The sequence below is a fragment of the Molossus molossus genome, unplaced genomic scaffold, assembly GCF_014108415.1.
Source record: "Molossus molossus isolate mMolMol1 unplaced genomic scaffold, mMolMol1.p scaffold_m16_p_7, whole genome shotgun sequence".
Taxonomy (NCBI): Eukaryota; Metazoa; Chordata; class Mammalia; order Chiroptera; family Molossidae; genus Molossus; species Molossus molossus.
In genome coordinates this window covers 104488758-104502022 of record NW_023425401.1, presented here as the reverse complement: position 1 = coordinate 104502022, position 13265 = coordinate 104488758, and the positions used below count along the sequence as shown (strand labels likewise).

The window sequence follows — 13265 nt, the reverse complement described above, 5'->3', positions numbered from 1 at the left end:
GAGCTGCTCACCAACTGACTTAAAGAAGAGACGACAGGAAGAGGGGCTTTGAGCTGCTGTCACATTCTGTCACCTCTTTTCCCCTCCTCACCCTGTGTCCAGTTATTTCTCCCCCCCTCTTGTACTTTATTTAATGCAGGCTTTTTCTCACAGCTGCAGTCCACTCAGACAATTATAGCTCAGTAGATCCACAAAGATCAAGCAGGCCCCATGCTGTGTGGGGAGGAGGGATGGGAGAGGAATCCTTCCTTTCTTAGGTCATGATGTATTTTATAGCTTATGCATTATTTCATATTTTATGTGCTTAGTTGTTTCTAAAGTACCAGAACAAAAGGTAATCAATTTTTCAGCAAATGGTCAGCTTTAAGATTTAAAGGAGACCACTTACATATGTAGGAAAATTCCTCTCAAACTGCTTGTATACTCAAGCAGTTCCTGAAACACAACTTTCCCTTGTCCAGTAGTAGCCCCGTGTACAAGCAACCTTTCCTTAGATTCCTATCAGTGTAAGACAAGACTTTCAGTTGATGCTTCTCTGCGGAGTTACCTCCAACACTCAGAAAAACACATAATGTCCACATGAAGTAGGTCCAGCACAAAAGCATTTAATCAGTCCTGATAGCAGCACTCTCCTCAGAACAGTGAGTCACACAATTAATAGATGGAGTTAAATCCACCACTCATTTTTCAACTGAAATGTAAAAGTGATGTGTTCCCAATGGAAACACAATAACCTCATATAAAATGTGGATGACTAAGAGGCAGTGATCCAAATTGAATCCATGAGTAGGTCCATGACTACAAACAATGTGACAAATCTAAGCAGTCAGGGGAAATTTTTTATTTCAATTACTCTCGGGTCATAGGAAAAGAGACAGTGATTTTGAAGTTCTGTTACATTAGCCCTTACCTCCCCTGATCATGCTGCTGTGACATCAAAAGATTTTTACATTCAACACCCCAACATGACACTCAGTGTCCAACCCCACATCACCACTGCATGTTATCTCCTCTTCTTCCTGGTTGCCAAGGCAATGCAGGTGATGCCTGTCATATCTGGGTTAAATGGGAGAACACACAGGCAATGTTCTTTTCTCTAAGTGACGTTCGTAATTCATCATGTTGCCAGTTTTGACATTAATCCAGATAATTGACATAATAATTTCTGCCAGGCTCCCTTCACCTCCTTATTTCTTAGACTATAAATCATGGGGTTCAGCATGGGCATCAAAATGGCATAAAAGAGAGAGATCAACTTCTCCTGCAGGACAGACGGGCCAGAGCGGGGCTGGATGTAGGTGAAAATGGCCATGCCGTAGCACAGGACAACCACTGTGAGGTGAGAGGCACAGGTGTGGAAGGCTTTCTTCCTTCCCTCTGTGGACCTGATCTTCAGGATGGTGGAGATGATCTTGACATAGGACAAGAGGACCAGGCAGAACGGTGACATCAGCAGGACAATGCTAGAGGCCATGATTGCGATCTCATTGGAGGAGGTGTCCACACAGGCCAGTCTGACCACAGCTAGGAGTTCACAGAATATGTGATCAATACATTTGTTGGAGCACATGGGCAGCTGGAAGGTGATAGCCATCTGCATGAGAGAGTTGACAGAGCCACTGACCCAGGATGTGAGGGCCAACCTAGCACAGAGCCCTCCATGCATGATGACCGAGTATCGCAGGGGGTCACACACAGCCACGTAGCGGTCATAGGCCATCACGGCCAGCAGGACAAACTCAATCCCACCCAGTCCCAGGGAGAAAAACAACTGGGCTGCACAGCTCACCAGTGGGATTACTTTACGTTCTGCAAGAAAATGAACCAACATCTGAGGGACGATGCTTGTGGCGTAAGAGACATCGATGAGGGAGAGGTTGGTGAGAAAGAAATACATGGGAGTGTGCAGTCGGCTGTCCAGTCTGATCAGAAGAACAATGAGGAAGTTGCCCAGCACTGTCACCATGTATGTGCTGGAGAACAGGACAAAGAGAGAGACCTGAGTGTCCCAGTCACTGGACAGGCCAAGAAGAATGAACTCTCTCACCCACGTCTTGTTTTCTGTTCCCATTTAAAAATGAGAGGATTATTAATCTGTAGAGAGAATCAGAAATAACAGAAGCTGTGGAATTAAAGGACCATAAGAATAACTTTTTATGAATACCTACTATATAATACTGGCCAGCTGTAACCAGATGGGCCATCATGACGGGCTCTATCCCGATATGCATTCCATCTTTTCTGCATCATGGCCAGGCCAGTGCCTGGATGCGGACGTGCTGAGGCCTCGGGCAGACCCCCTAAAGCCTGCAGACAGTGGAGTGCAGCCTTCAGAGATCTCCATCTTTACCAACTTACCTCAGCCCTAAGGTGAGGAGGGCTTGGTCCATGACAATGGTGGGTAAAAAGATAAACAGTGAAGAAAAATCCAGTTGGAGAGATATATAAGCTACCTTAAATATAACAGCGACGCCTACCTTGATGAAGTGGGTAAAGCTATCACAGAAGGAAATATTGGGAAGAGGCTGGGCTTGTGAGGAAATCTGGAATCAGAGAACCTAGGTTTGAAACATGATTTTAGCCCTGGCCGGTTTGGCTCAGTGGTTTGAGCGTCGGCATACACTTCAGAAACCTGTTTCCCAACTTCCTCCCCCAAACCTGATCTTCCTTCCCGTTCTGCTCTGTCACAAGCCTTACCACCCCCCCTCACTTAGCTTGTCTTCAATCACGGGCAGAATGACAACACATCCACTTGACTCAAAGGAGAGATTCAAACTCAGTTCTAAAACCTTATGAAATTATTTAATTTTTAAAATCTGTTAGCTGTTGTTGCATATATAGCAGGTTTGTAGCAGGAAGCAGACCTTTTTCTTTTTCTTCTCTTTACATTTAAAAATAAGCTACATTTTTTATTTTTTAAATTACCATTTACTTTCAATATTATTGTGTACTTTTCTATTCATTTGGCAGACATCTAGAAAGGGCCATCTTTGGTAGATGCTACTGTTTCATGGTGAATAGACTTCCTGTGCTCAAACATCTGACCCACCCACAGAAGAAATGAATGACACAAAACAGATCGTCATCATTGCATCATTTGTTCCCACTGCACCGTGCAAGTCTCCTGGAGGACATGCCAGCTGGTGACTCACTGTGTTCCCTTTACATACCCCGCACATCCCTCCACTGCAGTTTCCTCCTGTCACCAGTGAGGGACAGTGTCGCAACCGAATGCAGCATGAGCCCCAGAGCCCAACAGTTTCTGCTCTCCATCCACTCTCTTCTGCTCCCTGGGACTGGAAGCGAGTCATTTCCAAAATAATACTTGTTCTTTCTTCAAGTCACGTTAAATATATTTCTAATGGTAAATTCACAGGTGGTAATTTTTGGTGAAATTTGTAAATATCTGGTATTTTGGAGTCATGGAAATGGGACGTGTCCCTCTAGCCTATTACAATTCACTCAAACCGACCAGTTAGCCTCCCAGACAGGAGCCCCTTCCGTGCCTAGCTCCCTGCAGCTCTGCCGCGGGCCTGAGAGGAAAGGGTATGAATAGTCCCAAGTAACAATACAGCTTCTCCACACCCTCCCCGTTCTCCTGCTCTAACGCTATTGATAAAGCCTGGAAGAACCATGAGCAACTGCTCATCAAGAAAGATGAGAAACAGGACCCATAGATAAGATCAAGTGAACACTGCCAGAGCGTTTCATATGCTGGTGCCACACGGACAGGGTCATTGTTGTTCTCTGGAGATGCCTTCAAATCCTGCTGTTCCCATTTTTAAATCAGTTTTTACTTACATCAAGTTTCCACTGCTGCTAGTCTGCAGACCAACACTCCAAACGACCCAATTAAACTTTGCAAGGAAGGAAGGTGTTCAGGGCTTAACACGTGGGCACCTTTTTCATTTACAACATGCATTGCTACGTTTTATTTTTCTACCCTTGTTCGTGTATGACATTTTAGAACTAAGATGTTGTCATTTCTATTGGCTGGCTGCTTCAATAAAATATCTTCCCCTTCTTCCCCTACGTTAGGAAGAAAGAAATATTAATCTGAAAAGACTCAGGAGGTATGCACATTATAGAAGAATTCCTCAGCATCTTGACTTCCAGATTTATAGTACATTTCAGAATAATGATCCTTCCTGCTACCCATGGTCTTCTTATTGGAGTCCTCTAAAAATGTTAGCAGAGATGCGCAGAAGTCCTGAACACAGGATCAGAGCACATAAAGGTTAGCCCCACAACCAGAAATGTTCTCTTTTCATGCTGGTCAAATAAAGCAAAGCCGTACCTTTGCACAGTTGAGCTGACCATGAAAATGGAACTTTCAATCAGAGCAAGATTTAGCTGACCTCTGGCTGAATACTCGGATGCTGTTTATACTGAATGCCTCCATCATGGCCAGAAATTTCTGCATCACCTAGCATCTGGCACAGAAAACCCAAGGAGCACTTGAGTGGGTGATTTTCAGAAACAGTTTTATATCCTCAGAAAGCACCGCGTTTTCTACTTCCTGCCCGGATTTGCTTGCCTGTCTTTTCACATAATCAGCAATTGTTGAGGTTTAGTTTCTCCAAGATGTGCAAACCTGAAATCAACTTTAATATTTTTTATTGTGACTTCACTATTGAAGTGCTCGCCTGTCTATGTCTTTTCCCTTCTAGGTGGGGCTAGAGCAATCCCCGCAGTCACCATGTGTCCACCGTGCCATCCCGACAGCCCACCCTAGAGAAACCGACGCGAAATGGGAGCCGGAGACCTCAGCTGCAGGCCCAGCTCACACTGGAGTGTCTGAGACTCTGAGCAATCCATTTCGTCATCTTACATTGCCATTTTCTAATGCGGAAAGGAAAACCTCAACACTTTGCATACATACTTTTAGGAAAACAATTGAGATAAGAGTGATGAACCATTTATCTTTTGGGAAATGTAATAAATTCCTATATGTTCGTGAATATTAATTTCTAAGCATCGTTTTACAGATCTGGGTGTGTCCCTTCGTATCTCACCCAAATCTGATGTAGAATTCATCCTTGGTATCTCCAATTTCTAAACACTACACCATCCCATTCCTCACCCCACTTCATTTCAGCCTTCCTCTTTCTCCCTGGCTGGACTAAAGTTTGGAATTGAGAACCCTTAGAACAGAAATGTACCTAAGCCCTTTGCTTCAGAAAAGCAGAATACCTTTATTACATTTACCCTACTATTTAGGGAGAGAAAATTTCAATATCCATGGTTCCTATCTCTGATCCAAAGTCCCTAACAAATCAGACAAATCCACCCTAGGATGCCACCTCTTTACAGCTCTCGGGTACTGAAGAGTGGCAGAAAGCATGGACATGTGTAGTTGAGTCGAGGTTTAAATTGGTTTCTAAAGACTCTTGCTCTCCATCAAAGTTACAGACCATAGCGATGAAGTGTCCTAGCCTCCTTGGCACCTAGGCTAAGACCTCACCGGTTGGACGAGGTGACAGTGTGAGGGACACTGCTGGGAGGAAGCTCACAGGTGCCCCACAGCTGGCTCAGAGACAAACTAACGAGGTACAGCCGTGGCTGAATTAGCGATGTGGGCTCACACATTCCCCCCAGGAGCTCTAGGCCTCCGTGTTAATTGCTGTCTCCCAGTTCTCCTATGCGACCCTCTTCTCCCTTGGTAAGCTAGTCTCTCCATCCTCCTCAAACGACAGCCATCCACGGAAGCCCAAGGTCATTCTAAAAAGTCATGGAAGCAATTTTCTGAGGTTTGGGGATATCCTCCTATAGTCCAAACCTGACATTTAGCCCTCATGCCCTTATCCTAGTGAGCAGAGGCCAAGCCTGCACCCAAACCTGGTGAAAACCCAGTTACCCTCTTCAGCTCCAGTGCACGTACCTCTCCTTCTGGAAGTCAAGGGGCTTGTTTTCACTCCTCTGAGATATGTACAAAGAGCTGCTGTGAGTACTCAAGTGTCGAAGGACATCTGAGCACACTTCGCATGGTACTACTTACATCCCCAAGCAACAGCAAAGAACAGAGAGATTTACGGCTCCAAATGAGAGCTACAAAAAGAGAGTTTTATGGTCTCCAGAGGAAAAAGAAGATCCAAAATTCTCAATGTGTAGAATTTACCTTCCATACCTCTTCAAGTGTTTAATATTTAAAGTGATTTTGGCAGAGTGCACTCACATCACCATTCCCTGATGTGTTCTCCAGGCTTCATACACCCCATGAGTGAATCTTTTATCCATTTACTCATTTATCTATGACGTCAAATACCAAGTGGTTTTGTTTTTTACTTTATTTATTTGTTTGTTTGTTTATTTATTTATTATTTTCTACCACCATTTATCCCTTCTGCCACCTCCACCCATCTCTCTTTCCCCCCACAATCACCACACTGTTGTCCATGAGATCTTTTTTTTCCTTGTTGCTCAGTCCCTCCCTCCAACACCTCCGACCCTGTAACTTTCAAAATCAACATGTTATATTCCTATATCCACATGCCAATTCATCTTTTACTAATATGCATTAATTATGTACTCAATCTTCTCTATTCACCTACTGCATCATCCTTCTGCTTATCCACTAGTTTATTCCATCATGGCCTCTGATATTCGAGCACTCAGTGACTCTAAAATAGGTTCTGTGATATTCCAAGAAATAGAAAGGAAGAGAGTATATGCTTCCTATCCCTCACCTTAATTTCTGAATACACATAGAACTGGGTTTATATTTTCTCCGAGGGAAGTAGAAAAAATTCTATGGCTATGAGGGCTTTAGACACAGTATTCAAAAAATCACATCACTACAGTTTTTCTCCATTCACTTGTGGACAACAAAGGTAAATGCCCGAATTCCAAGCTTTTAGCAAGAATGCACAGCACTCTCAGTCACTCTTGCTGCAAACCTTGAGACATCTTTCTTCTCATTCAGTCTCCATCATTCAACAAGTTATGTCAACTCTTACTTGTCATAGCGACCTGTCACATGAATCCTTCCTTTTCATTTCGAACACTGCTGACTGCTAGCATTTCAGCATTTCAAAGCATGACAGGCTTCATCCTACCCAGACTTACTGTCAGTAACTATGCCGATAGGGTCCAGCAAATTGCATTTTAATAAGACTTCAGTTGCTTCAGATAGAAAACTACTAAAACTATTCATTCTGTAGACCATAGCCATGTTAGTCTTTCATTACAACATTTCAGTATACCATTACCCACTTCACAGAGGTTTGACCTACAGTCCCAGTGACTTTATGCCAACAACTAGCTCAGAGTGAAGAGTTTCGAAGTCAACCACAAACTAAGTCTTCCCCTGCTTCCCTCCCATGTGAGCCCCACCCATCCTGTAATTCCTGTTGTTCCCCAAATAGGAAGTGCTCTCTCTTCTGCCCAGGAATATCATCCCACAGGTGTCTACCTATACATTGAATAGTTCCTTCAACAGGCATTTGTGACAGACACACTAATACATACTACCAATGTGCAGGCTTGGGTCTGCTGGGGGAGTATGAATATAACAAATTGTTTCATCCAAACTCTCAGTATATAATTTGGGTATGCTGCTTCCAGATAAGTGGTTGGTATTGACTTTAAATTTATTTGCTTAAAAATCATTATTTACCATTGTTTCATTTTACTAACCTATAAATTATCCCTCATCACCCCCCCCCCCCAATTATACGTTGTTAAAACAGATCTTTCAACATAATTGAAAATGTACAACTCCGGTACAGGATGTTTATAGTGGGAAGACTCGGGGTGGGGGAGCAGGGGGGGAGATTCTTGTACTTTCTGCTCAATTTTGCTATAAATCTAAAACCACTCTAAAGATAGACTCCACGTAACAGGAAAAAAATAAAGTAATTGAGCTTGTTCTAGCTTTCCCTTGGGTGGTAGAAGGCTGGAAAGGGCGCTCTCCACCCTAACACAAAATAAGGTTAGATAATCTACAAAACTTTAATGACTTCTGAAACCCTCAGTAAGGTGAGAATACTGCAACCAAATAGCATAACATCTTGGGAAAGGAGATATATCCAGAGAGAGCCAGGATGTGAGCTATTACTTACCTGGGCCAGAACATGGGAGGAAATTAGGACAACCAAACAAGCCAGTGAGAATTGCTTTAACAGATGGTCAAAGTTTGAGTGTGGAATATTGGAAGTACAAAAGGGCTGAGAGTCATAACAAAAAGAAGAGTTGCCACCACTTTTCAAGATTTCCTCCACAGACTCGGGACAGTCCTCACTAATGGGGAATGGTGGGGAACCAGACAAAGCCTCCTTCATGATGCAGGTCCAGTGAGAGCAGCCACGGTCTCTGTGTAAACAACAGGCACACTCCCAGCATCAAGTCGTCTCCCTCACGGAACAAAAGCCTGCAGCCACTGGGGAGGGGCAGCAGCCCTGTTCCCCTCAGAGACAGATGAGGACTCGTTGCTGAGGGAAGAGAATAATAAAAATAATTCTAGCCCTGGGATTTCCAGTGGACAGGAAAACACTATCTGTTCAGACCACGATCCATCTCTTCGCACTGTGGAAGAGCAAGATCATGAAGAAAGCCCCAACCCGGAGACAGGGAGAAAGGGTCTGCCTAAGACTGAGACAGAAGCAGGACAACAGAGAATAAACCCTCATTCTCTATCACCAGGCGAGCAGGAATTGAGGAACAAGGCACAGCAGTTGGCTATGGGAGAGAGGCAGCGTGAGGGAAGACACACTCTCTGACATGCAGTCCCACAGGGAGAGTTTAAAACTAAGGGTAGAACTGCAATACTGGGGAAATCCTCCAACCACTGGCCTTCCCATCACAGGCACAAATAATGCTAGAGATCATGGAGTTTGTTGCTACACTGAGGGTAGCCACAGCAACACAAAACTCAAACCCAGCTCAAACCATGACCAACTGATTCCCACACTCTCTCCAACAAACAAGACTATAAGACAAATAGATGTGCCCATTTCAAGTCATAATACTATTTATAAGAGTCTATTATCCTTCACACAAAATGTCCTGGTTTCAATCCAAATTAAATGACAGAGGAAAAGGCAACAAAAATTACAACGTAAATGAACAAAGAAATTAACAGAGACAGAATCAGGTATACTTTGATATAGAAACTATCACACAGGGGTTTGTTTATTTATTTATTTATTTATTTTAAGTTTTTTTGTTTTTTTTCTTTATTGATTTGAGAGAGAAAGGAAGGGAGAGATAGGAAGAGATGGAAACATAAATGAGAGAGAAAATTGATGGCTGCCTCCTGCATGCCCCTCCCTGGGGACTGGGCCCACAACCTGGGCATGTGCCCCGACCAGGAATCAAACTGGCAACCTCTTAGTGCATGTGTTGACGGTCATTCAGTGAGCCACACCAACCAGGCCACACTGGGGTTTAAAATAACTCTCAAAAATAACATAAAGGATCTGGTGGAAAGGATGGACAGGATCATAATTGAGGCATTTCAATAAGAAATTGAAAACTATATGAAGAAATTAACTGAAAATGCTAAATATAAGGGCAACGGTAATAGAAATAAAGATCACTTATGAGCAGACTCAACAGAGCCAAAAAACAATCAGTGAGGATAAAGATAAGTCAATAAAAATAAGCAAAACTAAAGACACTTAGAAAAAATAATAACAATGAAGAGAGAAGAGAGCCCCTCAGAGCTGTGGGACACTATTAAACCATCTAACATTCATGAAATTGAAAAATCACAGAAAGAAAAAGAGACACAGGAAGTTCAAGAAATATTTGAACATTTATAGCTATAAATATAGTGAAACAAATTAAAGTATCAATCAAATAAATTCAGCCTAATAGGATAACATGTATATATAAAAAAAAAAAACTAGACACATTATATTGCAACTGTCTAAAAGCCAAAAATAACATAAAAGTCTCAAAGGCAGCCTGAGATACAAAGATACACCACATACAGGTCCAAACTACAGCAGATTTCTTCTCCGAAACTATGCAAACCAGAAGACAATAGAGTGACATCTTTAAAATCTTGAGGAGAGAAAAACTGTCCACAAAGAACTCCATATGTACAGAAGAGAGCTTTAGAGAATGAAAGAAAAATAAAGATATTTCCAGACAAGCAAAAACTGAATGAATATGTTTGCAGCAGACCTACATCACAAGAAATGTTAATGGAAGTTCTTCAGAGCTTCCCCCTAATAAAGCAAGAAATGTAAAAACTGAGACTGTAATATTACTCACAGTGGACAGGTAAGAAGCTGTTGAAGATAACTAGAGTCATGTGGACAAACTAAGTGATCAATTTGAATAGACTCTATGGTAGGCTAGGTAATGATCCCCAGAATGGGATCCACCAACTGACTTAAGGTAGAGACAACTGGAAGAAGGGCTTTGAGACTTCTTCAAGGGAGGATGAATTGAGCTGCTGTTAATAGTCTTTCTCCCCTTTCCCCTTCCTTATCCTGTGTACAGTTATTTCTTCCCCCTGTTTTACCTATTTAACTCAGGCTTTTTCTCACAGTTGCAGTCTACTCTCAGATTATTCCAGTTCTGTAGATTTACAAAGATGAGGTAAGCCCTGAGCTGTGTATAGAGGCGGAATGGGGGAGGGTACAATATGGAGAAAGTAGGTGGCCTGCACAGAAGACTGAACTATCCTGACTCCCAAATCCACGTTAAAGTTGTCTTATCTCTTGTTGCCTTTTGCTGAGGAATCTTTCTGTTCTTAGATAACTATGTATTTTATAGTTTATGCATTATTTCATATTTAATGTGCTTGTTTGTTTCTAAAGTATCACAATAAGAGGTAATAGATTTTTCAACAAATAGACAGCTTTAAGATTTAAATGATACCACTTATATATGCAATAAAAGTCCTCTCAAACTGTTTGTATACTCAAGCAGTGCCTGAAACATAGCTTTCCCTTGACCATTAATAGCCCTGTGTACAAACAACCTTTATGTAGATTCCTATCAGTGTAAGACAAGACTTTCAGTTGATGATTCTCTGCAAAGTTACCTCCAGCACTCGGAAAAACATGTTATATCCACATGAAGTAAGTCCAGCACAAAAGCATTTAATTTCCCCTGAAAGCAACACTCTCCTCAGAACAGGGAGTCATACAATTACTTGATGGGGTTACATATACCATGCATTTTTAAAAGTGAAATGTGAAAATGATATATTTCCCATGGAAACACAATAACCTCATACAAAATGTAGATGAATAAGAACCAGTGGTTAAAATTAACATCCATGAATAGGTCCATGACTACAAACAATGTGACAATTCAAAACAGCAAATTTTTTACTCTTGCGTCATATGAACTGAGACTAAGAGTGGAAAGGTCTGTTACAGCAGTGCTTAACTCTTCTGAACATACTCCTGGGACATAAAAATGTCCCGATATCCCACATCCCAACCTAAACACTCAGTCTCCTATCCCACATCACGAGTACACTTTCATTATCTTCTTCCCGGTTGCCAGGGCAATGCAGGTGATGCCTGTCATATCTGAGTTAAGTGGGAGAACACACAGGCAATGTTCTTGTCTCTAAGTGATGCTCATAATTCATCATGTTGCCAGTTTTGACGTTAATCCAGATAATTGCTTTAATAGTTTCTGCCAGGCCCCCTTCACCTCCTTATTCCTTAGACTGTAAATCATGGGGTTCAGCATGGGCATCAAAATGGCATAGAAGACAGAGATCAACTTCTCCTGAAGGACAGACGGGTCAGAGCGGGGCTGGATGTAGGTGAAAATGGTCATGCCGTAGCACAGGACAACCACTGTGAGGTGAGAGGCACAGGTGTGGAAGGCTTTCTTTCTTCCCTCTGTGGACCTGATCTTCAGGATGGTGGAGATGATCTTGACGTAGGACAAGAGAACCAGGCAGAATGGTGACATCAGCAGGACAATGCTAGAGACCATGATTGCGATCTCATTGGAGGAGGTGTCCACACAGGCCAGTCTGACCACAGCTAGGAGTTCACAGGATATGTGATCAATACACTTGTTGGAGCACATGGGCAGCTGGAAGGTGATGGCTGTATGCATGAGAGAGTTGACAGAGCCACTGACCCAGGATGTGAGGGCCAACCTAGCACAGAGCCGTCCATGCATGACGACCGAGTATCGCAGGGGGTCACACACAGCCACGTAGCGGTCATAGGCCATCACGGCCAGCAGGACAAACTCAATCCCACCCAGTCCCAGGGAGAAAAACAACTGGGCTGCACAGCTCACCAGTGGGATTGCTTTACGTTCTGCAAGAAAATGAACCAACATCTGAGGGACGATGCTTGTGGCGTAAGAGACATCGACGAGGGAGAGGTTGGTGAGAAAGAAATACATGGGAGTGTGCAGTCGGCTGTCCAGTCTGATCAGAAGAACAATGAGGAAGTTGCCCAGCACTGTCACCATGTATGTGCTGGAGAACAGGACAAAGAGAGAGACCTGAGTGTCCCAGTCACTGGACAGGCCAAGAAGAATGAACTCTCTCACCCACGTCTGGTTATCTATTCCCATCAAAAATTTTGAGGATTATTAATCTGTAGAGAGAGTCAGAAATAACAGCAGTGTTTTAATTAAAGAACTATAAGAATTACTTTTTAAAAGAATGAATATTTTATATGGCTTGCCGGACATAAATGTTTCAGATCCTCTATTGGCAAAGATGAAGGGTGTGTTTCCAGTGTGTATTGTATCTACTCTACATAAAAAAGGGAGGCTAGCATCTTCACAAAGACATTGTGTGGTCTCAGTGCGTCAATGAAATCCTGGAGACAATGCAATGCAATTTTTGTAAGCTCTGTATCTTGCCTCAGTTTCCAGGGCAGGAGATGATGGTAGTTGGCAATAGAAGGTAAAGTGATAAACAATGAAGAAAAATATTGTTCAGAGTTCAATACCAAATTAAATGCACTATACCAAATTAAAAAAAAAAAAAGATTTTGAAGAGACTGATATATACTGTAATTTGGCTGGTGTCTCATGGAAAGTTCTGGAATTAAAAAACCTGAATATGAATCCTACTTTTATGACTTACCATATATGTGATTGGATTAAAAATGCAAACCTTTCCCTTGTCCCCAGCCCCGGTTGGGGTCGTGTGGGTGGCAACCAGTCAATGTGTCTCTTTCATATCGATGTTTCTCTCTCTCTCTTCCTCCCTCTCTCTCTCCCACTCTATCTGAAGATAAATACAAAAAAAAAAAAAATGTCCTCGGGTGAGGATAAAAAAAAAATGTAAGCCTTTCACTACAAAATAGAATAATGTTGCACAA

General features: G+C 42.5%; 2 protein-coding genes across 2 annotated transcripts; both read right to left on the bottom strand.

Moving 5' to 3' along the window:
- Positions 1–1117: 1117 nt before the first annotated feature.
- On the bottom strand, positions 1118–2071 carry LOC118620262 (olfactory receptor-like protein OLF3). The gene has a single exon (XM_036247368.1). The coding sequence runs from the start codon at positions 2069–2071 to the stop codon at positions 1118–1120; it is 954 nt and encodes a 317-aa protein (XP_036103261.1).
- Positions 2072–11461: 9390 nt separating this feature from the next.
- Positions 11462–12567, bottom strand: LOC118620192 (olfactory receptor-like protein OLF3). The gene has a single exon (XM_036247257.1). The coding sequence runs from the start codon at positions 12505–12507 to the stop codon at positions 11554–11556; it is 954 nt and encodes a 317-aa protein (XP_036103150.1). The 5' UTR covers positions 12508–12567; the 3' UTR covers positions 11462–11553.
- Positions 12568–13265: the final 698 nt, after the last annotated feature.

What these genes read in the sequence shown, in the direction of transcription:
- LOC118620192 (XM_036247257.1), bottom strand. Translation starts at nt 12,507, where the DNA reads ATGGGAATAGATAACCAGACGTGGGTGAGAGAGTTCATTCTTCTTGGC.
- LOC118620262 (XM_036247368.1), bottom strand. Translation starts at nt 2,071, where the DNA reads ATGGGAACAGAAAACAAGACGTGGGTGAGAGAGTTCATTCTTCTTGGC.